We start from the raw sequence: 26,838 nt of genomic DNA, 5'->3' as shown, positions 1-26,838 counted from the left end.
AGAGTCGCTATCATCAAGTCCGTTTTGGAAAGTCTTCCTAACTATTATTTTTCATTATACAAAGCCCAAAAAGGTGATTAATGATCTCAAAGCTCTTATCGAAAGATTCTTGTGGGGAGGGTCGAGTGAAGTCAAGAAAATGCATTGGGTTGCGTGGGAGTGGGTGGCTTCGCCTAAAGAGTTCGGTGGCATCGGTATTAGTAGACTTGAGGACATTAATATTGCGTTATTAGTTAAATAGGGTTGGCGTTTCAAGACCAAACCAAACAATCTTTGGAGGAAAACTATTGGATCCATTCACTCGAGTAGAGTTGGTTGGGATTGCGTCCCATCTAAAGCTAGGGATGGCAATTGAACCCGAAGGGTAAACCCGAAACCCGACACATCTGGGACGGGTTTGGGGTTGGTTAATCGGTACGTTTGTTTGGTAATGTAATCCATTTAGGAGATCAGATTTATAGGAATTTACCCTTGAAGGTGTGTAGATTGTTCACGTACGGTGATTAGTTGGATATACGTATTCCCAAATTTGTTGTTAATAGTGAATAGCGACGATGGTGACAAGCTACCTATACGCTACGTAGCGATAACGATGAAATAGTGGGCGCTATTTTATGTTTAGCGACCACCAGAAGAAAGTTTAGAAACATTTTGTCTGTATATTATAACCAAATACGCTGTATTATATGTATATTTAACAAAAAAGTTGAAATACTGCTATTTTATACCTATAAAATGCCGCTATTTATATTAAAACAGAAAAAAACATGAACCATTACCTTTAATACCTTTAATGTACTCAGCTTATTTTATATGGGCATATGTACCAACCAAATAAATAGAAAAATTAATAAATTTAAATAATAATTGTTTCCTTTTGTAGGAATGGCGATACGTATGCTGGAGAATACTTTGCAGACAAGATGCATGGTTTTGGAGTGTATACTTTTGCAAACGGTCATAGATACGAAGGGTCATGGCATGAAGGAAAACGACAAGGACTTGGTATGTACACTTTTCGAAACGGAGAGACTCAATCCGGGCATTGGCAAAACGGTGTTCTCGATGTTCCTAGCTCACAAACTACTATGCACCCTGTATCCCCTGTTGCCGTTTATCATTCCAAAGTTCTTAACGCCATTCAGGTATATATATCCTCTTCTGTCATATATTATTATATGTGATTTATAATTTTGATTAGGGCTACAAACAAACCGAACGAACACGAGCAATCCCTTGTTCGTGTATGTTTGTTGAGGAAATAATGGTGTTCATGAATTGTTCATGAACACTTACCCGACGAGATTTACTGTTAGTTTTTGTTCATTAAGAAAATGAATGTGTTTGTGTACGTTCGTAAATTTTAGGCAACAAACACACACAAATGTTACGAACGCAACCAAACACAAACGGACGTTCATGAACACAAACAAACATATTTAAAAGGTATGTAATATGTAATACACTAACATTTATTAAATATTTTATTAGTTGGAATTTTGAAGTATTTAGATAAAATTTAAAACCCTAATGAACTATCGAACACAAACAAACATAAAAGAACACAAACATAAACGAACATGTTACCGAACGTTCATGAACATAAATGAACGGACGAGGCCTCTATTCGTGTATGTTCATTTAACCAAACGAACGGAATTTCTAGTTCGTGTTCATTCATTTAATAAACGAATGAACACAAACGAACATCCCGCCGAACGGTTCACGAACTGTTCGCTGAAAGTTCGGTTCGTTTGCAGCCCTAATTTTGATGATGCTATCTTTCTTTGTGTACATGATTTGTAATTTGATGAATGGATCTTTCTTTGTGTGTACATAATCAGGAAGCACGAAGAGCTGCAGAGAAAGCGTACGATGTAGCGAAAGTTGATGAAAGGGTGAATCGGGCGGTAGCAGCGGCCAATAGAGCAGCTAATGCCGCTAGAGTGGCAGCCATAAAGGCGGTACAGAAACAGATGCACCACAGGCCTAACAGTGACGGGCTTGTTGGTAAATCAGAACTGCAAACAAGACAAATTAACGACACAGATCTGGGGCAATTTTCTGGGTTTTTTTCACTAAACTTCAAATCAACGATTACAAGAGGAATTGAAATTACTGAATGGAAAATACTTGAAGGGAAAAAACTTAAAAAACAATTACTCCTACAAATGCATAAATAACAGAAAGTTGAAAACTCCCACGTTGCATGACTTCCACGTATGACCTGTTCCTCCATGATCTCCTGAATAAACATGTGCAGAAAATGACTTCCACGTTTCACCTTTTACTCGGTCAAAGCTGACCAAGGCACATTAATTAACATTCTCCCCTTTAATGTGCACTTGTGTCACCAAGATCTTCCATGCCTAGCAGTGCTCGCATCTCACTGAATTTGATTCGTGGCAATGCCTTTGTCATAATGTCAGCTTTCTGCATATTTCCACTCACATGCTGAACACTAATCTGCCCTCTTTCTATGCATTCCCTAATGAAGTGATACTTGGTATCAATGTGCTTAGACCTCCCGTGAAACACGGGATTTTTCATTAGGGCGATTGCGGACTCGTTGTCAACCAACAGCTTCACACTTTGACCTGTCAACCCTATGAGTTCAGCCAGTAAACTTTTCAACCAGAGTGCTTGACACGCAGCGGATGTTGCAGCCATGAATTCGGCTTCGCAAGAGGACAACGCCACTGTTTTCTGTTTTTGAGATGACCAAGTAATCAGGTTTCCAGAATAATAAAAAGCCATACCTGTTGTTGCCTTTCCGTCAACGGCATTGCATCCATGACCACTGTCACTAAACCCAATCAACTCGACATCCCCATCTTTCCGGTACCTTAACCCGTAATCTAGTGATCCCTTCACGTACCTGAGAACTTGCTTCATAGCCATCAAATGGCTTTCTTTTGGACTCTCCATGAATCTGCTAAGTACTCCAACCGTGTACCCAAGATCCGGACGGGTGTGAAGTAGATACCGCAAGCTACCAATAATACGTCTATAGCTTGTGGCATCAACCGGTTTTCCAGTTTCATCTTTGGTTAGTTTTAACTTTGGATCCATTGGCCACTGTGATGGGTTGCAATCCAGTAATCCAACTGATTGCAAAATCTTTTTAGCATACCCACCTTGACAAATAGTTATTTCCCCTTCCTTCTGTTCAACTTTTATACCCAAATAATATGACAATTTACCAAGGTCAACCATATCAAACATTTTGTTCAGCTTTTGTTTGAAGTCACATACCTGTTTATCATCAGACCCAGTCACGATCAGGTCGTCGACATACACACCTACTATCAAACTTGTCTTCGACCCTTGAAGTTTGTAAATGGCTTGTTCCTGTGGACACTTCAGAAAACCAACTCGTTTTAAAGCTTTGTCGAGTCGCTGGTTCCAAGCTCTTGGAGCCTGCCTTAGTCCATATAAGGCTTTGTGCAATTTGTACACCATTCTTTCTTTTCCAGCAATAACAAAACCATCCGGTTGAGAAACGTATACCTCTTCCTGTAGTTCCCCGTTCAGAAATGCTGATTTTACGTCTAGATGATAAACCGGCCATCCTTCTTTTGCAGCTATGGCCAAAATTAATCGAATCGTTTCTAAACGCGCTACCGGTGCAAACACCTCCTCAAAATCGACGCCTTTTCGCTGCACATAACCTTTTGCAACGATTCTCGCTTTGTGTTTAGTAATCTTACCATCAGCATCCTTCTTCAATTTGAAGACCCACTTGAGACCAATCGCTTTGTGACCTGCTGGAAGGTCACATAACTCCCATGTTTTGTTCTTCTTAATTGATTCAATCTCCGCTTTCATTGCTTCTTGCCATTCTTTATCAACAATTGCTTCTTTGTAAGATGATGGCTCGTCTCCAATTAGCAACAACTCATCAGGCTCCAATTCAATCGGAACCGTTTCATCATAAATTTCATTAATGGAACGATAACCTTGAAAAGGAACATTATCGATATCTGACCTGTTTGGCGAATCACTACTCCCCTGACTTCCAATTGACCCACTTGAAAATGACTGCAATCTCGAAGACTCGTGTGATGTTCCTTGTTCGCCATGAACTGTTGTGGGTGTGTGAATTGCTGATGTCGCTGATTCTCCAGGAGGTGAATTAGGGCTTGTTTCAATATTAGGCATGCTATTAACTGAACTGGGCCCTGGTTGAATAATAACTTTTGCATTACCCCATGTTTCACGTGACTTGGGCTGACTTTCTTGGGCTTCATTCCAGGCCCAAGTCCTTGTTTCATCAAAATCACGACTTTTCACTCGTGCAACACAAATTCGGTTCTGACTAGGGCAAAACAAGCGACAACCTTTACTTTCTGGTTCAACCCCAAGATATACCATCTTTAAGCTTCGATCAGTAAGCTTTCCAAGATGAGTTTCAGTCTTTCTCACATGAGCGATACAACCGAAAATTTTTAAATGCCCCAATTTTGGTTTCCTCCCCTTCAATCCTTCGTAGGGTGTCTTATATTTGAAACCTTTTGTTGATACTCGGTTCAGTAAATAAACTGAGTGTCTTACAGCCTCCCCCCAAAAAGGTTCAGGTACCGACATCGTTTTTAGAAGTGACCGAGTTACCTCCAGAATGGTTCTATTGCGACGTTCTACAACACCATTCTGATGTGGAGAGTAAGGGACCGTTAGTTGACGTTTAATCCCTTGCTCTTCACAAAATTGGTTAAACAATTTTGAGGTAAACTCACCGCCTCGGTCCGTTCGTAACATACAGACCTTTTGAGTTGTTTGTTTTTCAGCTTCTGCTTTGAAAATTTTGAATTTTGGCAATGCTTCATCTTTACTTTTTAGCAAGTAAACCCACATAAATCTACAATAGTCGTCAACAAGCAGTAAGAAATACTTGTTACCTCCAATGGTTTGTGGCGTTATTGGCCCGCACAAGTCGGCGTGAACCAATTCAAGTGGTTTGCTTGCTCGCCATTGTGCTTCGAGAGGAAACGATTGTCGGGTTTGTTTGGCGACTAAACAACCTTCGCACACCTGCCTTGGATGTTTAATGCGCGGTACACCTTCCACTAACTCATCTCGAACCAAACTTCCCAATGTTGTGAAGTTCACATGTCCGAGACGCGCGTGCCAAACCCATCCTTCATCATCTAAATTGGTCAAAAGACAAACAGGCTTGGAAGTGTGCAGTACTATTTTGTACAGCCTATTGGTTGAACGTTGTACCTTCATGATCAACTTACCCTCTTCATCCGACATCTTAAGATAATCGCCTCGCATCACAATTTCGTAACCTTCTTCAGTCATTTGACCCAAACTTATGATGTTACTATTGAGAGCCGGTATGAAGTACACTTCACGAAGCACGAACTGGTCCCCGTTTTTGCATTTAAATAATACTGTTCCTTTACCCCGTATTTCAACTCTTGACCCGTCACCAAATCGGACTTGACCCGTCACCTTCTCATCCAATTCAGCGAATAAATCTTTGGAACCAGTCATGTGATTACTGGCTCCGTTATCTAAATACCAAGTATTTGGGTTACGTTCAGCTTTATCATCGATGCAGGCTGGGAACACCTTGTCTTCATTTAGTAGCACCATGTTTTGAACTTTTTCTCCGTAAACAGTCAACAAAAGTGTCTGCTCCTCTTCTTGTGTCAAGTTCACCTCTTCATGTGGTTTCTTCCCTGCTTCACACTCTGAAGCATAATGCCCCAATTGATCACATTTAAAGCACTTAACATGCTTCTTATCTCGCGGCTTTCGAGACCCGTTTTGCATTTCATGGTGTGACCCGGCATTCCATCGACCACCTCTTCCTCGGTGCGACCCCTTGCCCCGTGTGTTGTGTCTTCCACCCCGTTCAACATTTTGAACCACGTCCCCTTCCACCAGACGAATACCCTTTGCCCGGTGATTTCTGACCCAAGTGTGACTCGGACCGAGTGAGTAGCAACCCGCTCTCACTTGATGTGTTTCCCTTCCTCAATTTCAGCCTATCTTCATACGCTTTTAAACGCCCTACAGCCTCCTCAAACGGCATACTGTCCACATCCGAATATTGTTCCATCGACGCAACGAGTTGGAGATACCTATCTGGGACCGCATCCAACAATTTTCTAACCAACTTGCCGTCTTCAAGCGTTGACCCGAGACTGTTATACTTAGATCCCAAGCCACTTAATTTTCCCGCGAAATCATCAATCGACTCCTCGTCTTTCATCTTCAATGATTCAAATTCACTATTGAGAGTATGTAGACGTGCCTTCTGAACCCGTTCGGCACCCACATATCGCGTCTTCAACGATTCCCAAATCTCCTTCGCCGTCTTCTTCTTTGCCACTTGCAACAAGACGTCTTCTGGGATCGCTTGGAAGATGAATGCTCGAGCCGTTTTGTTTTTCTTCTCGTCTAACACCGCATTGGCGGGCGGTTCAACGGACTCCCACAAGCCTTGAGCGTCCATAACAGCCTCCATCTTGATCGCCCATGTGGTGTAGTTTGTCGCGGTTAATGTCGGGATTTGTAGTGATACGGAATTAGTTTCTTTGGGGATTAACGAGGTTGTAGCATCTGTATTCATGGTGTTGAATCGTAGGTATTTGGGCATACAATGATCGATAACGGGGCTCTGATACCAATTGTTGGTAAATCAGAACTGCAAACAAGACAAATTAACGACACAGATCTGGGGCAATTTTCTGGGTTTTTTTCACTAAACTTCAAATCAACGATTACAAGAGGAATTGAAATTACTGAATGGAAAATACTTGAAGGGAAAAAACTTAAAAAACAATTACTCCTACAAATGCATAAATAACAGAAAGTTGAAAACTCCCACGTTGCATGACTTCCACGTATGACCTGTTCCTCCATGATCTCCTGAATAAACATGTGCAGAAAATGACTTCCACGTTTCACCTTTTACTCGGTCAAAGCTGACCAAGGCACATTAATTAACACCTATCCCAATGGTTCAAAACTTTCATCGTCTATCAACCCAGTTGCCGGTATGAGTTTATCCCAACGGGCCTAGTTTCGTTTTGACGTCTTGTTTAGTTTTCACAGAGAGAGAAAGAGATGAAGAGGGTTGTTTGGTTGTTTGTGTTTCTACTTGTAAAGTTTAGGGTTAGATTTGAGTTGTCGTGCCGATGGGAAGTTCAAAACTCATTAAGGCATTCTATGTGTATTAACAAACAAATAACAACTACCACTGATGTTATAAGTTCAAATCGATGTTCGTTTCTTAATTGTAGTTGATTTTTTTCTAAATCAAGAAAACAAAGTTCTTAGCCTTACAAACTGTATTTTGTGGGATTTTAGTAAAAACCACTTCACATTTGTATACATATATACTAGTCGTATATAAGGGCTCGTATATATGTTTATGGATTGGATTGTATATAAGGCTTGTATACTGGTTGAATATATGTGTATGGGTTGTATGTAAGGCACGTATACTTGCACAACCAAACATACTGTTGTTTTCTTACTACTATACGACCCGTATAAACTTATACGAGTCGTATACATGATTAGGTGTGTGAATAAGATATCAGGGTGTGCCAATAGTGGAGGCCCTTTATAAAAAAAAATAATAATTAGCAGTAAAACAAAAAGGGTGATACGCGACTGTGAGTTGTGTGGATGATGCATTTATGGATGCATTAAGTTCGAACGGAAAAGGTTGATACGCAACTAGGTGTCATGTACATTGTTTAGGTGCCATATACATTGATTTGGAAAGATAAAATATGGTATTGAATAGGTTTGAGATATGAAAATCAGCAGTATTTCACAATCACTACAAATCTTTTTAATGCATGTAATAAAGATTGGCTGAAGCTTTTGGTCCCAAGGGTCTGAAATTGATGTTTTTTTTTTTTTGTTTTTGTTTTTCACAAATTTGACACATTTACCATTTCAACCACAAAGCATAAACGACTTAACACTATATCAGGTATGAAGTGCAAGACTTCAACTTAGAGAATGAAAATCTACCCTCTATCTTGGTCAACCAAACAACTAGATAATCCCAAGTCATCCCCTAAGGGACATCCGGGTTGTTATAAGGCTTCCCTCAAAAGGTGGAGAGTTTAAATCTGTAAATACGGTTGGTTAATATGAGCGGTATAGGATTATGAGCCGTTCTAAAAAATAGTTAATCCAAAGTTGGCTTGGTTTATAAGAAAAATTGTCAAAAACTAGAGCAAAACATGTAATATCGCCAAGTATTTAAGTGCACCCACATTGGAGTCTTCATCTTCAAATTTTAGAGATTTCTCCTAATTTTCTCTCTCCAAAATAGAAAGATTTTGCAATAGTGAACTCTTTGTATAAAGATTCACTATTCACTTCTCCAAATTTAAGGATTGTACTTCAAGGATATTTGATTTGTACCTCAAGCGTTTGGGTTTATACATCAAGCATGGTGAAAGATAAATATGTAATTGGTTGCTGGATAAAAAATATGTTCGGTTTAATAGGAATTCCGTTGCTAACTACCATGTTTTACCATAACACCACCCATACCATTTGTCTTGTGAAATATTCTGATCAACTTTTATTAATATTCACTTCACTCATCTCCTAATCCATATCATAGCTTAAGTTTAAATCTAACGTGACAATAACCATGTCGAAATAACTCTACTATGGTCACTCTCATTGTTGTTTACTTGTTTTAACGGGTATCATTTCCACTACGACTTAACTTGCAAAAGTTAAAATTTATTTATTATATATAAACAAATCACGATGGTTGGCTAAAGTACCTACCAAACACCTTTGACACTAGGATGTGCATTTGGTATCAGGTATTTGTACTGGTATCAAACTGGAACCGTATCATACCAGTTATTTTTGGTATTGGTATCCATTTTTTCATTTTTTGGTACCGGTACCAGTATTTTGGTTAATTTACCGGTAAATACCGGTACCTATTATATTCAGTACCGGTACCCATTTTCCTCATTTTTCGGTACCAGTATTACCGGCACCATGCTCATCCATACTTAACACCCATTTTACTTTTAATTTTTCTCACCTAACCCCCTTAACTTTCAACATTGATACTTATACCTTTTCAACTTTATAAAATGTTATTTCGATCCCCTTCGAGTGTATAAAGTTTTATGTTTATCATTCGTTAACTTAAAAAAACACCATTTTCTTACATGCTTATTTTTATGTACGTGTCGGTATAAATTCAAGTTGGTTTACGGTTCAACGTAAAAAATAGTCAGGTCAAATATAATATGTTTTCGTACTTATTTATATGTACATTTTCAGTTAGTCTATGTTTTGATGTAAATTTTGTTTTAGAAATGAATTGGGTAAAATATCATACGTATCAAATTACTTTACGTTTTAATATTGTCACAACGCACAATGGGTAAAATTACTAGTTATTAAATTAGTCCTATTCTTTTCAAAAAAAAAAAAAAAAAATCTTTTCAAAAAAAAATTAAATTAGTCCTATATTTAATGATTCATTTAAATCGGTATAAACTAAAAAAAACGAACATATGTAATAATCAGAAGAAAGATTAAATTACTATATATTATTATTACTATATATTACTATATATCTAATCTAACATATAAAAGACTTCAATTAATGTCACATGGCATTCTCTCCTTCAAAAGTTTTATTTATATTTTATTTTATTTTTTTAATAATTAATATATATAGATATATCCCTTATTGAATATTTAAATTTCTTCTTCACGTTTATACATATATAGTTTTTTCTGATTTTAGAATATGCACATATATAAAAAGTTTGTAGATAACATAATGAAAGAGATATAGGGAATTAAACGTCTTAAATTATGTACAAAAGATACACAGATAGTTATCTTTTATAATTTAATATTTAATCTCATTAATTGTTCACAAATAATTAGTATTTTAGACATATGTAACGGAGTTAGCAAAATAATATGCTTTATCTATATCAAGTTAAAATGTTTCATTCTATTTTATATGCTTTATCTATATCAAGTTAAAAAGTTTCATTCTATTTTAAATCTATATATAATCTAAATTATAACAAAAGACTCCAAATAATGTCATATGACATTCTCCCTTTCAACCTCATAAATTTTATTTATATTTATTTAATATTTCTTTTAATATTAATATTAATTAATAACCAATATATAGATATCACTTATTTTTATCTTTCTCTAAAACTAATAAATAACTTCAGTTTTGCAATTTAGACCCTTTGTTTTTTTACTTTTAACCCAAAGTTTTTCATCTTTTGAAGTTTAATCCCAACTCTTTTTTATTTTCGATTTTGGTCCACCATACTTTTCATCTTTCCCAAGTTTTTCATTTCATTCTAAATTTTGTGAGTTAACGCACCGCAACGTGCATGTGGGGTTCAACATTTTTTCGTATATTTTTTTCTCGTTTGACTGGTCTGTCGCGTCACATCTATTTTTCTGCGTTTGACAAGTTCGTCCAACAGGCGGGTCCTGAATGGACTTAGTTATTGTTTTCTATGTTTTACGTTTCGGTTTAATTTCTCAGCAACGAGCGTGCATGATTCAAAGATTTTACATCTACTTTTCGCTCGACGTTATTTTTTTACCGTTTTTATTTGTTTTGTTTTTACGAGATTTTCCAGTGTTGGTGGCCGCTGACAATGGTATAGTATTGCTACTACTTAACACAATTTTATGACAACCGCTGCAACGCAAGGGCTTAATACTAGTTATTACTATATATTACTATATATTATTACTATATATTACTATTATTACTATATATTACTATATATTACTATATATTATTATTACTATTATTACTATATATTATTATTATTATTATTATTATTATTATTATATATTATATATTATATATTATATATTATATATTATATATTATATATTATATTATATTATATATTATATATTAATAAACGAATTGAAATGAATAGTGATTTCAATATTATAATAATATATAGTTTTTTAATACTTTTATTATTTTCATATTATAATAATAATTATTTTCTTTAATTTTTAATTTTAATCCTTTTTTCTAATATTAGGGGTTTGGATAAGCTTGGTGTCTGTCAACTGTTATCGAATCAGTACTGGTATCAAAAATACCGGTAGGGTCCTGTTCGGTATCAGTACATGAAGGTAAAAACCGACACTAATACAGAAAACGCCAAAAGTTGGTACCGAATTGATATTGGAAATCTTTTGGTTAGGGAAATTCAGTGCGGCTACCCGGTACCATTTGCTCATCCTTGATCACGGTTACCATACGAACAACGGTATCGTACAACTTTTTTTGTTGATTTTCTTCAACTTTTAATTTTTTTTTTTTTAGTTTCAGGGGTAGGGATGAGCTCGGTGCCAACCGATACGGAATCGGTACTGATACCGAAAATACCGGTTACGGTACCGATATATGAAGGTAAAAACGGTAGTGAACCGGTACCAGGAACGCCAAAAGTCGGTATCGAATTGGTACTTAAGATCTTTCGGTTCGGCAAATTTGGTACCAGTACCCAGAACAATTTGCTCATCTCTGACCACAGGTTTCATACGAACAACATCGTTACCATACAATTTTTTTCGTTGATTTTATTTTGGTTATCTTTTAGTGTTTTTTTCTACATTTTCTTTTTATTCTTGTCAGCAGTTCTGTTCGCAACACGCTCGTAGTGATTTCAAAACACATGTAAACACATACTAAACACATACTAAATAACAAAAGAAATTCACCGTAACACGACGAACTTCTTTAAACCTAGTTTTAGTAACGTTATAGTTTCATTGTGAAAGAGTGATAACAAATATTACGACTGCACATTGGTAGTCGCTTCATTAATATCACTTGGAATAGTCCAGCGGTTTTGTTGTGTTAGATAGAGTTTAGGGTAGGAAATGGTTTAATCCCTATTATGTATAAGTTTAGCTCTTAAAAAAGACTCGTTATAAAGTAACAAAAAGGAGAAAAAAACATACTTGTTACATTTTGGTACTTAACTAGATGTAAGACACTGCCGCGTTGTGGGCGGGGCTTACAAATTCAGCCGACATGGGTTAGTTAATAATTATGGGGCTGTTTGTTTACCTCTTAATAAGGGTCTGAATGGTTCAGACCTCTTACTGGTTCAACACTTAATGATTCATACTGTTTGTTTCGTGAGTAAATGTCTGAATGTTTCAGACATTTGCATCTGAATGATTAATTATTATACTGAGTCTCAATGGTTAAGACCTGTAATCTGAATTGGTCAGACATTTGTATCTGAACGGTTAAGCACTATACTGTCTCTTAATAGTTCAGACCTCATACTGCTTAAGCATTTAATAGTTCAGAACTCTTACTGATTCAGCACTTAACAATTCAAAAGTTACCAAACAGCCCCTAACCATTATACATGAGCTCCATGTTACGGCCGGTGTATTCGGTACCGGTACCCACTTTTCTCGTTTTTCAGTACCGGTACCGAGCGGGTACCGTGCTCATCCCTACCTAACAATGTTACAAATTAATAGTATATAAATAAATACTATAGTACATGGTTTTATCATAAAACAATGTCCAACTTTATAAGCTAAAAATACAAGTTTTAATGCCTAACAATGTTACAAATTAAGAGTATATAAATAGTAAAATGAGAGTTTATTCATGTATACATAAAAGTTGAAGATATAGATGTCACACCCCCAAAATCCACCTGCGGAATATCACCGCTTGGGAGCGTGACTGACCAGGATCCAGCCACCAATCATATTGAACATAGTATGTAAATAAAAATAAAACCCAACACAATATAATTGGTGTCCAAACAAAACGTAGTTTAAGTTGTAAGCGGAAGCATAATGTTTAAAACCAAAGTATAAGTTCAAAATGTAATAAATGTTTAACATGGCATAAGACTATCCATGTCCCACAACGTCCACGCCTCCCCGTGCAAGCTCCAAAAGTACCTAATGACCTGCAAGGCATGTAACAACGAGTCAACAACAAAGTTGAGCGAGTTCACAGTAAACAGTTCAGTAATAGTAATAGGAAAGTAAGCCTTTTGTTCGTTCGTTAAGTCATGTATCGTATTAGTTCATATCGCGGCCCTCTAGGCATGTGTGCGAAGATTGGGGAAAAATTCCCAAGTAATCTAGACTAGGTATGTTTGTATCGCGGCCACCCGGCATGTGTGCGAAGTTTAAAGTATAGTTCGCGGCCTTCCTAGGCATGTGTGCGAAGATTAGTCATAATATCGCGGCCAACCCTGGCGTGTGTGCGAAGATCAGTTCAATTTAGTACCATTAGTCTAGTTGTATCTTATCAATAACCCTTCCTCACCCGAGGACCATATAACTAAGTTCCATGTGCTAGGTAAACACAATTAAATAATCCAACCCATTCCCACCCTGGGAACCCATGCCTTGGCTGTGTGAACTCACCTTGGTTTGCTCGGCAGATAATTCACTTGTTAAAACACTTTAGTCAATTGCGTCCTATTATTGATTCCATTCAACATTAGGTTCATATCTAAGTACGGTCACATACACAATTATATAACACATAGCACCTAGGAATCACGTATTAATCAAAATGTATTTATATGTGGCTTATACAACACGTGAACCATTATATATCTAGTACACCACATTTCACAACTAGAACCAAAATAGTACCATACAAACCATCAGATTATGCAATTTAAATCAATTTATAACGAACACTAGTCTAGACCCAAAGTCCTAACCTGAGTGCCCCACTCTCCCTGCGAAACCCAACATTAATGGCCCAACATCATTATACAGCCCATTAAGCAAATATGCGGCTGGCCCAACCTTCGAATTATGTTTGCACTTTTGGGTACGGCCTAGATCCAAATCAGATGTTTTGTGAACTCCATTCCACAACTAATCAATTTACAACCCATTAAATGTGTTTTTAAGTTACCCATTAGTGTAGCCCATCACCCCCACATCGGCCCAAGGGAGTTGGGTACCCCCTTTGTATTATTACGACCCAAAACAAACACCCATAATACCAACTCACCTCCCACTGACACAAAACTAATTTCCATTGCATAACCTGTTTCTTGTTATAATTCACATCTATTCACATATCAACAAATCCTACCTGTGCTCCCATGCCTAATAATTCACAGTAACGATTCACTGTTATAAGTTACCACCCAATCTAACTAGTTAATTATAAGTCCTTCATTATGATCATACTTAAACAAATCAACATATAAACATCACGGCTGCTAATACATAAACACTTATAGCTTTCATACGGATTTAGTCGACATCAACTACCAAGTTCATTAGCACCTAAAATCACATAACATCACAAAAGAAAACAACATGTATGATAGTATACGAGTTCGTGTTTTGAACCGAAGTCGAAACGGAACTTGTTCTCATTCCTCTACACAGGTACCACATAACACAAATTACACAGGTTCCGTTACGGGTTTTATGGCTTTAAACGGAGTCGAGTCGGAACTCTTATATACTCAGTCCTATGCATGAACTTCACAATCATGATCTAATGTCTCTACCAATCTAATATGCAACATCACATACTTCACAGTTTACATCTAATCGCATCTATTATTCTGACAACTTTCATGCACATAATCGTTCACACGCAACCTATTCCAACACATAACATCGCATATAACATTACAACAGTTGCAAAGATAATCTATTTTCTTGCATGCCATAAGTCGAAGTCGAAACCGAGATAACGAAACCTTATGATGAGGCTACGAAGTGAGGAGGTACTTACTGGTGGTGATCTTGGGTGGTTATTTCCGAGTCAACGGACGTCGAACGGAGGTCACGGACGGCGATTTGGCGCTACAGTTAAGGTTTACGGCATAGGGGAAGCGAATAACCAAGATACAATCTTTTCCCTTATAAAACTCAACAACTTACGTAATATATGAAGGATAGGGGTTTGAGGCGGTTTAGGAATTCGGGCCGGTGATAAACGTGGAGGGAAAGAAACGAAGTTGGGCTGCACCTACTCGAGGGTGCTGTTTGGGCCGAAACCAGTGGAACAGCAACATTTCTATTTTTGTTGAACTTGGTATACGTACATATCATCTAATAGCTTGGCGGTGTGGGCCGAAGGGTAGTGTTGGGGCTGGGGTCATAAGTTCGTTGGGCTGGGGTTGACCAAAAGAAAGAAAGCAGAAGAAAGGAAGAGGTCTTGTGTCATACACTAGCATATTAGTATGTTCGTTTGTTGTAATTTATTTTATTTTATTATTATTTTTTTTTCAACTAACATAAGAATGTATTAAGCATCAACTAATCTAACATATGTATATTAGTCAAGTTTATAGTTCGACCCCGTAAGTTTCCAGTTATGCTTGTGGGTCAAATCGACGTGCACTTATTTCAAACACTTCAGGTTGGTTCAACATGATACGGATAAAAAGAATAATCATTTCATCAAATAGTAACACGTAGGATTTAATTTATAAAAGCGAAACGAACAGGTTTTTAGCTCAAAGTTACGGGTTGTCACATCATCCCCAACTTGAAAGAAATTTCGTCCGAAATTTAGCACGTAGTTACTGAGGAAGCTAGTTAGGTTGCGTGGTTTCCTGGTTTTTCTTGGGGTGTCACATCATCCCCTACTTGAAAGAATTTTCGTCCCGAAAATTGTTCTAAAACAATGGCTTGAAGTGAGTTCCGACGAACTCGATCTATAGATACCTTACAACGCTTGGGGGGGGGGGACTAATCTTGTCATCGGTGGAAATCATGGTATGGTTGTTAGCGTTTCGTTATATCAGTTGCCAATCAAAGAAACAGGGAATTAATGAGGTTCGTACGAAGAATCGAGCGAAAACAGGGGTCCAACAATAACTGAAGAATTCAACCAAGAAATCTATTGTCTAGAAGCAATTCCAGTAGTGATGTATGGCGGCACGGCACAAAAGGGAAGTTCGTTGCATCACAGTCCCGGAAGTATATCACTTGTCCAAAACAAAATTTGGTTGGTAGGGTTTCGAGTTGCAAAACGACAAATGCGTGTGATTGTGACTGCTTCGTTTCTGGTGTTGACGACCGGTGGAGATGATAAGGTTCGTCAACAGGGATGCGTGGGTATAGTTCTCCTAATCCCGTGTTCGTTCGAGCCGGTTCTGGTCTACGAGAATGTTGGCGTACAAACCGAATGTACGGAGGGTCAAATGGCGACGTCATGTCGAGATAAGCGTATGAATAGATAGAACGCATATACGATTGTCGTAGCAGGGTGATGAGAAATTAGAAAGGGGTTTGGCTACCACTTGTCAAATATTTAAACAAATGTGTGTCACACAGGACGCAATAGGGCTAACAGGCAGCATGCTACTACTCTAAATAAACATACCATAAGCAATACATTACGCAAAAGTGATCTAGCAGGTAAGCAATATAAACTTAAATCACATCGCCTAGAATGTTGAGTCTTGCACGTGGAGCGAAGCGTCGTTGTGGATCGTTGAGAGCACTGTTCTGGTTATAGTCTGGTTTTAATAAAATCGTTTTTCCCATATTAAAACCAAGTTCTCTATAACCAATGGCTCTGATACCAATCTGTCACACCCCCAAAATCCACCTGCGGAATATCACCGCTTGGGAGCGTGACTGACCAGGATCCAACCACCAATCATATTGAACATAGTATGTAAATAAAAATAAAACCCAACACAATATAATTGGTGTCCAAACAAAACGTAGTTTAAGTTGTAAGCGGAAGCATAATGTTTAAAACCAAAGTATAAGTTCAAAATGTAATAAATGTTTAACATGGCATAAGACTATCCATGTCCCACAACGTCCACGCCTCCCCGTGCAAGCTCCAAAAGTACCTAATGACCTGCAAGGCATGTAACAACGAGTCAACAACAAAGTTGAGCGAGTTCACAGTAAACAGTTCAGTAATAGTAATAGGAAAGTAAGCCTTTTGTTCGTTCGTTAAGTCATGTATCGTATTAGTTCATATCGCGGCCCTCTAGGCATGTGTGCGAAGATTGGGGAAAAATTCCCAAGTAATCTAGACTAGGTATGTTTGTATCGCGGCCACCCGGCATGTGTGCGAAGTTTAAAGTATAGTTCGCGGCCTTCCTAGGCATGTGTGCGAAGATTAGTCATAATATCGCGGCCAACCCTGGCGTGTGTGCGAAGATCAGTTCAATTTAGTACCATTAGTCTAGTTGTATCTTATCAATAACCCTTCCTCACCCGAGGACCATATAACTAAGTTCCATGTGCTAGGTAAACACAATTAAATAATCCAACCCATTCCCACCCTGGGAACCCATGCCTTGGCTGTGTGAACTCACCTTGGTTTGCTCGGCAGATAATTCACTTGTTAAAACACTTTAGTCAATTGCGTCCTATTATTGATTCCATTCAACATTAGGTTCATATCTAAGTACGGTCACATACACAATTATATAACACATAGCACCTAGGAATCACGTATTAATCAAAATGTATTTATATGTGGCTTATACAACACGTGAACCATTATATATCTAGTACACCACATTTCACAACTAGAACCAAAATAGTACCATACAAACCATCAGATTATGCAATTTAAATCAATTTATAACGAACACTAGTCTAGACCCAAAGTCCTAACCTGAGTGCCCCACTCTCCCTGCGAAACCCAACATTAATGGCCCAACATCATTATACAGCCCATTAAGCAAATATGCGGCTGGCCCAACCTTCGAATTATGTTTGCACTTTTGGGTACGGCCTAGATCCAAATCAGATGTTTTGTGAACTCCATTCCACAACTAATCAATTTACAACCCATTAAATGTGTTTTTAAGTTACCCATTAGTGTAGCCCATCACCCCCACATCGGCCCAAGGGAGTTGGGTACCCCCTTTGTATTATTACGACCCAAAACAAACACCCATAATACCAACTCACCTCCCACTGACACAAAACTAATTTCCATTGCATAACCTGTTTCTTGTTATAATTCACATCTATTCACATATCAACAAATCCTACCTGTGCTCCCATGCCTAATAATTCACAGTAACGATTCACTGTTATAAGTTACCACCCAATCTAACTAGTTAATTATAAGTCCTTCATTATGATCATACTTAAACAAATCAACATATAAACATCACGGCTGCTAATACATAAACACTTATAGCTTTCATACGGATTTAGTCGACATCAACTACCAAGTTCATTAGCACCTAAAATCACATAACATCACAAAAGAAAACAACATGTATGATAGTATACGAGTTCGTGTTTTGAACCGAAGTCGAAACGGAACTTGTTCTCATTCCTCTACACAGGTACCACATAACACAAATTACACAGGTTCCGTTACGGGTTTTATGGCTTTAAACGGAGTCGAGTCGGAACTCTTATATACTCAGTCCTATGCATGAACTTCACAATCATGATCTAATGTCTCTACCAATCTAATATGCAACATCACATACTTCACAGTTTACATCTAATCGCATCTATTATTCTGACAACTTTCATGCACATAATCGTTCACACGCAACCTATTCCAACACATAACATCGCATATAACATTACAACAGTTGCAAAGATAATCTATTTTCTTGCATGCCATAAGTCGAAGTCGAAACCGAGATAACGAAACCTTATGATGAGGCTACGAAGTGAGGAGGTACTTACTGGTGGTGATCTTGGGTGGTTATTTCCGAGTCAACGGACGTCGAACGGAGGTCACGGACGGCGATTTGGCGCTACAGTTAAGGTTTACGGCATAGGGGAAGCGAATAACCAAGATACAATCTTTTCCCTTATAAAACTCAACAACTTACGTAATATATGAAGGATAGGGGTTTGAGGCGGTTTAGGAATTCGGGCCGGTGATAAACGTGGAGGGAAAGAAACGAAGTTGGGCTGCACCTACTCGAGGGTGCTGTTTGGGCCGAAACCAGTGGAACAGCAACATTTCTATTTTTGTTGAACTTGGTATACGTACATATCATCTAATAGCTTGGCGGTGTGGGCCGAAGGGTAGTGTTGGGGCTGGGGTCATAAGTTCGTTGGGCTGGGGTTGACCAAAAGAAAGAAAGCAGAAGAAAGGAAGAGGTCTTGTGTCATACACTAGCATATTAGTATGTTCGTTTGTTGTAATTTATTTTATTTTATTATTATTTTTTTTTCAACTAACATAAGAATGTATTAAGCATCAACTAATCTAACATATGTATATTAGTCAAGTTTATAGTTCGACCCCGTAAGTTTCCAGTTATGCTTGTGGGTCAAATCGACGTGCACTTATTTCAAACACTTCAGGTTGGTTCAACATGATACGGATAAAAAGAATAATCATTTCATCAAATAGTAACACGTAGGATTTAATTTATAAAAGCGAAACGAACAGGTTTTTAGCTCAAAGTTACGGGTTGTCACATCATCCCCAACTTGAAAGAAATTTCGTCCGAAATTTAGCACGTAGTTACTGAGGAAGCTAGTTAGGTTGCGTGGTTTCCTGGTTTTTCTTGGGGTGTCACAATAGATTTTCTACTTTTTACTCTTCTAATTAATTTGTATACACAAATAATTATTCATGTCCTGTCATTAAATTTCTTCTAATTCATTATAACTAAAGGAAATACACTTAAATCTTAAGCATCTCATTGCTTTGGTTGAAAGATTCCATCGGAATTGGAATTTAGTCATTCACTCTGACTCGACTTTTGAATTTCAATGTAACAAAAGAATGAGGCAAGGAGATCCTCTTTCCCCTTTCCTCTTCCTGGTGGTCAAGGAAGCTCTATCCTGTATGATTGAAAAGGCTCGTTCGGTGGGGGTGATAAAGGGTATTCGGCTTCCGAGTGACGGCCCGATGATCTCTCATCTCCTGTATGCGGATGACGCGATCATCCTTGGTGATTGGGATAAGGCGGAAGTTGTTAATATTGTTAGAATTTTTCGATGCTTTCACCTTTGTTTGGGTCTCATGATTAATATGTCCAAATCGAACATAGGATTGGGGAGGTGTCTGGTGAGATCGGCTATATGGCTAGTGTGGTGGGGTGTCAGCCGGATGCCCCTCCTTTCAAATACCTTGGGATTATGGTTGGGGCTAATATAAACCGTATTAATAACTGGAAACCGGTTTACGACGTTTTCGAGAGCCGTCTTGCGGTTTGAAAGTCCATGCTCCTGTCGATTGGAGGGAGAGTCACTATCATCAAGTCCGTTTTGGAAAGTCTTCCTAACTATTATTTTTCATTATACAAAGCCCCCAAAAAGTTGATTAATGATCTCGAAGCTCTTATCAAAAGATTCTTGTGGGGAGGGTCGAGTGAAGTCAAGAAAATGCATTGGGTTGCATCGGGGCGGGTGGCGTCGCCTAAAGAGTTCGGTGGCATCGGTATTAGTAGACTTGGGGACATCAATATTGCGTTATTAGTTAAATGGGGTTGGCGTTTCAAGACCGAACCAAACAATCTTTGGAGGAAAACTATTGGATCCATTCACTCGAGTAGAGCTAGTTGGGATGCGTCCCATCTAAAGCCTATCTAGGCGGAGTGTGGAAGAACATTGCTAAATTGATTTCGAATACTACCGTGAACGGATCTCCTATTCGGCATTGTTTCAAAGGCATCGTGGGGGATGGTTCAGATGTGAATTTCTGGTTGGATCCTTGGTTAGTAAACGTACCGCTCAGGGTTAAATTTCTGGCTCTTTTTTATTTGGTGGCTGCCAAAAAGTGCAAAATAAAAGATCGTATGGGTGGTGTCGGTTCGAGTAGACTTTTCAATTGGCAATGGAAGAGACAGTTTCATAGTATGGAAGAGATCAACGAGTTCCAGCAGCTCTCGCTGCTTTGGTCCACGGGGTTGTTCTTTCGGATTCCCCGGGCCGTTGGCACTGGATCGGAGGGACGACGGGTGAGTTCTTGGTTAAAAACGTTAGGAAGTTATTGTGTTTCGAGGTGGATGTCAGTAATAGATCTGTTGTAGAGTGGTGTAAGTGGGTTCCGTTGAAGTGTAACATCTTCGTGGGCAGGCTGAAATGGGAAAAATTCCCACCAGGGTGGCGCTTAGAAATAGAAACATTTTTGTTGATGAAGTCTCCTGCCCACTTTATTCTCCTCCTGTTGGTTGGCGACTTCGTTATGGCAGCACTTGAGCTCATGGTGTAATATCCCCAACATTTTTGCTTTCTCCTTTAGAGTTCTTCTGAACATTCATGTGATGGCGGGGCTTTCGCAACGGAAGAAGGATATCATTCAAGGATTGGTTATGACTGGGTGTTGGAGTATATGGAAGGTCAGAAATGATCTTTTATTCTTAAATAAGAGAATTAAAATTGATAACATCTTCAGTCAGGTGAAGGCGTTGGATTTTTTGTGGTACTCTAGTCGATCGAAACATAAGGATATCTCTTGGGTTGATTGGTGTAAATTTGTAATTACGTAATCTCTTATTTTGTTGTTTGGGCTGCCCGGTTTTGGGCTGGCTGCATTTTTGGTCTAATGAAAGTTTCCTATTCAAAAAAACTCTCTCGCTGACTCGCTAAGCATCCATGACGGAATAGTTAAAACACCCAACTCATTATTGACGAATTCGTAGGTTCAACTCCTATGAACAATTCCTTTAAAAAAACTCTCTCGCTAACTCGCTAAGCATCCATGACGGAATAGTTAAAACACCCAACTCATTATTGACGAATTCGTAGGTTCAATTCCTATGAACATAAATTTCTGTTTTTAGTTTTCGTCATCAAAGATTAGTTGGGGGTTTGCTCCCAACCCATTAGATTTCGTTTTTTTTTTTTAAATAAGTTACGACATATATAGCCTGGAAATGCTTCTAGTAAGGTTTAGTTTTGATGCCTACTTACTAGTGTTAAAACGCATTTTAGGTTTGCTATGGTTACGGCTTGAGTTCTGAAATCGAACATAACATTCTCCTTTCTTTATTCTTCTCAGGATGGCGGTTCCAGTCAGTATATTTCCTTGGCTTGAGTTCAAACCAACATTGGTACAACTAAAACCGTCATCCCTACCAACCATCAACTTTGTGATGGTCAGGACGAAGCCGTTAACAACATTCGTTAGGGCTATAATTCTTATTTCATCATAAATAACAACATCCATAAACAAGAAAATAAAGGAGAAAGTTGCCCAAATGAGTCTAAAAACAAAACAAAAAATATATTGTTGCTTCAAAAAGCATATGTTACACAAAGGTTCCCCAAAATCATAAATTATAAAATTATTAACCAACCTCGGTGAAGAAAGCAAGAACTTTCTCCTAAGCCAGTGAACTGTACACTAGTCGAACAAACGGTGTCATATGTTACAAGGAAAACGGTTTTGCATACACGTCAAAAGGCTGGCATGAGGTCAATTGAGGCTCCTGTCACAAATTGAACATATAACATGAGTCTTTTAATCAATACATGTCAATTTTTACTCGTTTACTTATGAGTGGGCCGATACAGGTTAAGTTATGAGTCAAAACAGTTAAAATTAAAAATGGCTAAAAAAGAAACGGGTCAAATAGGTCAAACAGGTCGAAAGTCACCCAACGTGTATACCTGGCTTAGCCCTCCTGATAGTCCACCAGTAAGACTGCCGCCGGTCAGTAACATAGTGAGAAGAGAATTGACAACTGCACCACCACCACTACCACCACCACCACCGCCTCTTGCACTACGAATGGCATTACGCATGGAGCTTAATAAGCTCCCGTAAGTAGACGCGTTTCCATGCTCTATAGCTTCAATAAAACAGAAAGTCATGGCCCCTGTTGATGTGATCTTCGATAGAGCCTGTTCCGACAAATAGTTCATCACTTTAAACACTTATCTACATTTAAGTTATACGATAATGTTAATCAAGGGTGTGTACAGTTGTAACTTACAGACGTATCAGCAGATGTTTGATCATCATCACAACCACTTATGGAAATAACCTCACCGCCATTACTACCTTTCCATATACCAGACCTAGGACGATGATCTTCCCATACGTACTGCCCACTCCTATCACAAACCAAAACATGAGCATTACCAATAAGAAAACATATGTTGTGTAAAATATGAGGAAACATAAACATAAACATAAACACACCTGTTCATCCTGCAAAGAAATGGGAGATCTAGTACAGTGCCACTATGACAAGCATCAATAATGGCATGAAGTTTAACCCCAACAGGAAGAGGTTTGACAATAGCTGCATTAATCTCATCATCAACGATCATACCCTGTGTCTCAAAGTCCAAGGGGCATAACGTTTCATCGTACCCGTCAACCTCATCACCGTTATAGTTTCTCTGCCGTGAACCATGTCCAGAATAGTGAAATACAAGTGAATCTCCAGGCTGACAACTTTGGACCAACCAAAACATTGCCATTCTGATGTTCTGTTTGGTTGGAATCTTATAAGGATCCCGTTCTTCCTCTGAATGTAAGGACCAATTTCAAAATCCAAAATCATTTACAATCAGCAGAATAAATGGATTTACAAAGTATAAGCATAATCCTACAGTCTTGGTTTTTAAAAAGCATGTGCCGCTCAAATGCCTTTTGATCCCATAGGCATTCGCTATGAGAAAATTACTAAAAAGTTTTTTCAGAGATAATATTCTAGCTTATTAACTTTCAATCGATGATAAGATCTGTTAAATCAGATGTTAATAAACTCAGACCTATTGCATCGGTCGTACTTGTTCAAAGATACGGCTTAACCGCATTAGACACCGCATCATGCCTCATCACATGCACATCATGTGATCTGATGCGCGCATCAGCTTGCGCTTTATGCGCTCCTGATGCACGCAACAACTTTCGCATTATGCGAGCATCAACTTACGTATCATGCGCGAATCAATGCGCACGATTTATAACCAAACCTACATCAATTTCAACAAATTTACAAAAACAGCAAGCAATTATAACAAAATCTAACAAACTAGGGTTCCTACCGGTGAGCATAATAATAGAGGCTTCAGGAAACTGAAACTTATTAATCAAAAGATATTTCATGCACTTAGCATCATTAATACATCCTTTAAGTTCATGTCTCGAAAACTTATACGATATGCCAACAATCACCGCCTTTTTCCGGCCGTGAGCAGACGGCGGCGGTCCCGGCGGCGCGTGGTTGTACGGAGACGGTTGAGGACGGTATGAAGATTGAGCCGGTGGAGGATGACCGCCGGAATGAGGTGCTTGAGGCGGCGCGTGGCGTGGATCGCCGAGGTGCGTGATGGCTTGACAAATTGCGCATCGTATCGATGTAGCTCCCGGTGGTAGCTGCAGCGGCGTGTGGCAATTCGAGCAGTTCACCAGCATCATCATGGTTGGATGAATTTAGGGTTTTAATGATGAATTTGAGATGAATTTGGGGGAAATCTGGGGTTTTTGTGAGATTGATGAGAGAGAGAGAGATGAACGCGGAGGAGGGTTGGGTGGGATATTATTTTTGTTAGGTCCTTGTAGTTTGGAAGGTGTTGCGGTTTACCCCCTTGGTGGTTTGTGTTTGTTGCGATGGATTGACATGGTTGAAGTTAGTGGTTGTGGTGGATTCAAAGTTAGAATTAGTTTTGATATTTAGGGTATGTTTTGCATGAAGTTTTTAGAAGATTTTAGGAGCTTTAAGCTTTATGTTTTTAAGAAAAAACTCCTATTGAATAAAAATACTTTTTGGTTGAAGAAGCTTGAAGTTTTTAGGTTAGGAGCTTGAAGCTTTTAGTTGAACGCTCCTACTAGTAGCGTCTAGAAGGAGCTACAAGCTTTTAGGTAAAAAAATGACTATTTTAACCTCTAATATAATGAACTTTTTAATGCACAAACTTTTAAATTTTTTAGTTATGTCCATTTTAGTCATTTTATACATTTTATTAAAAGCTCCAGCTACTCTGCCAAACACCAAATATATCTAAAAAGCTACAGCTACCAGCTACAGCTAACAGCTACAGCTAACAGCTACCAGCTTTCAGCTAATAGCTACCAGCTTCCAGTCACCAGCTACCAGCTACTTTTGCCAAACATACCCTTTATATATCCACAAGAGTAATAGTAAGATGATGTGTAAGTGGTAAGATCATGAGTATAGTGGGACATTATCATAATACAATTTTTTTTTTGAGTATAAAGCGACACGTGACATGTGAGGGCATTAGGAAATGTGAATTTAAAAGGGGTATAGACGTATAGTGCATTATCATAATACACCTTTCTTGGGTATGAAGGGACAAATGGCATGTGACGGCATTATGAAATGTGAAGTTAAAAAGGGGTGTAGTGGTGTAATGTCTGATAATATTTCTACAATGATTACCCAATTATTATTATTTTTCAGAAAAATAAAACAAAAACCAAAGCAAAAAATTCTATTGGTCCATTCAATTCAGATAGGGCATTTTCACAAACACGTCTTGGACAAAAAAATGATCACGCCCCTGGGGACGGTGTACGGAGCATTATAGGGCAACTTCACGCCTACTTCACATTTCCACTACACATGGTCTAATAGTTACGTTAATATGAATGTAAAAATAGTAATAGCTACATGAATACGAGTGACAAATGTTTTCTATCAGAGCATACGTGGTGGGGCAGTATAACCCCCCATAGCGCCGCCATGGCGCCGCAAACACCAAAACGCGGGGCGCTATGCCCAAAAAAAATTTGAAAGCGCGATGATTTTAGCGGCGTTATTTGATGAATGTTTTTAATATTTGACCGTTGTCAAACGGTCATATTTAAAAAAAAATCAATTTTTTTTATTTTCACACTATAAATACATTCCAACTCTTCCATTTTTTTACAAATCAAACTCAAATATTCTCTCATTCTCTATATATTTTTTAAAAAGTGTTGAAGCTACTCTCACACTAATAAAAAAAATGGGTTCCCCGTCGGAAGACTCTTTCACCGAAATTTACCGAAAATTTTTTTCGCCCGAAGAAGAAGCGGCCGAGGAAGAAGCGGTTATGAGTGCATGTACTTTTGTGATACAAGCATTTGAGCACATTCGGCCTACTCCCCCTCCACGACCCATCTTGCGACGCACCTACATCTTGCGAGATCGTGAAGCCGCGAACGAGCGTTTGATGAAAGACTATTTTGATGCGACACCGGTTCACGGACCGAATGTTTTTAGACGGCGTTTTCGGATGAGTCAAAGGTTATTTTTGCGCATTAATAATGATTTGGAAAATAGGTATGATTTCTTTAAGTAAAACTTTTATATATTAAATTATATTTTAGGTATATGCCAGTTATATAGAAAACGTTATTTGAGACACCCCACTTGGAACGACTTTCAACAAATATATGAGGTGCATCTAGAAAAGCATGGAATACCCGGCATGATTGGTAGCTTGGATTGTCGTCAATGGCGTTGGTATAATTGTCCAACCGCATGGCGAGGTCAACATACACGGGGTGATAAAAAAGGGCCAACTTTGGTATTACAAGCTGTTGCGTCATACGACCTTTGGGTTTGGTCGGCCTTCTTTGGTGTAGCCGGGTGTTTTAACGATATTAATACGTTAGAGGCTTCACCATTAATAGAGGGCTACATTTCTGGAACTATACCAAAGGCCGGTTTTCATGCAAACGGGAACGACTACGAGCATGGCTACCACTTGGCCGATGGTATCTACCCGGAGTATTCGATTATTGTTAAAACGTTTTCTGAAACGTTCGATGAAAAAAGAAAGTATTTTAAAAAATTACAAGAGTCTTCGAGAAAGGATATCGAGAGGTGTTTTGGGGTTCTACAGCAACGATGGCATTTTCTCAGAAATCCTTGTCGCATGTGGCATAAGGATAGAATATGAATGACCATGTATGCTTGC

General features: G+C 38.4%; 3 protein-coding genes across 3 annotated transcripts; 1 reads left to right on the top strand and 2 right to left on the bottom strand.

Annotated features, from left to right (window-relative positions):
• Positions 1 to 879: 879 nt before the first annotated feature.
• On the top strand, positions 880 to 2,183 carry LOC110927279 (junctophilin-1-like). The gene is made up of 2 exons (XM_022170944.2): positions 880 to 1,145; positions 1,845 to 2,183. The coding sequence occupies exons 1-2, from the start codon at positions 924 to 926 to the stop codon at positions 2,181 to 2,183; spliced, it is 561 nt and encodes a 186-aa protein (XP_022026636.1). The 5' UTR covers positions 880 to 923.
• Positions 2,184 to 5,863: 3,680 nt separating this feature from the next.
• LOC110927264 lies at positions 5,864 to 6,583 on the bottom strand. The gene has a single exon (XM_022170923.1). It carries the CDS (start codon positions 6,581 to 6,583, stop codon positions 5,864 to 5,866), a length of 720 nt encoding a protein of 239 aa, XP_022026615.1.
• A 15,539-nt stretch (positions 6,584 to 22,122) lies between these two features.
• Positions 22,123 to 24,530, bottom strand: LOC110872037 (metacaspase-1). The gene is made up of 5 exons (XM_022120795.2): positions 23,956 to 24,530; positions 23,102 to 23,432; positions 22,893 to 23,013; positions 22,567 to 22,800; positions 22,123 to 22,385 (listed from the first exon to the last, which is right to left on the bottom strand). Exons 1-5 carry the CDS (start codon positions 24,329 to 24,331, stop codon positions 22,326 to 22,328), a joined length of 1,122 nt encoding a protein of 373 aa, XP_021976487.1. The 5' UTR covers positions 24,332 to 24,530; the 3' UTR covers positions 22,123 to 22,325.
• Positions 24,531 to 26,838: the final 2,308 nt, after the last annotated feature.

This window comes from Helianthus annuus, chromosome 1 (genome assembly GCF_002127325.2).
Source record: "Helianthus annuus cultivar XRQ/B chromosome 1, HanXRQr2.0-SUNRISE, whole genome shotgun sequence".
NCBI classification, from domain to species: Eukaryota; Viridiplantae; Streptophyta; class Magnoliopsida; order Asterales; family Asteraceae; genus Helianthus; species Helianthus annuus.
Note: the sequence above shows the minus strand (reverse complement) of the source record. Positions and strands in the feature narration are given on the sequence as shown.

Coding starts and splice junctions, on each gene's coding strand:
- LOC110927279 (XM_022170944.2), top strand. CDS start 924: ATGCATGGTTTTGGAGTGTATACTTTTGCAAACGGTCATAGATACGAA. Junction 1,146..1,844: donor AAGTTCTTAACGCCATTCAG/GTATATATATCC, acceptor GTACATAATCAG/GAAGCACGAAGAGCTGCAGA.
- LOC110927264 (XM_022170923.1), bottom strand. CDS start 6,583: ATGAATACAGATGCTACAACCTCGTTAATCCCCAAAGAAACTAATTCC.
- LOC110872037 (XM_022120795.2), bottom strand. CDS start 24,331: ATGATGATGCTGGTGAACTGCTCGAATTGCCACACGCCGCTGCAGCTA. Junction 23,433..23,955: donor CTCTATTATTATGCTCACCG/GTAGGAACCCTA, acceptor CCTTACATTCAG/AGGAAGAACGGGATCCTTAT. Junction 22,801..22,892: donor AAACATCTGCTGATACGTCT/GTAAGTTACAAC, acceptor TTGTCGGAACAG/GCTCTATCGAAGATCACATC.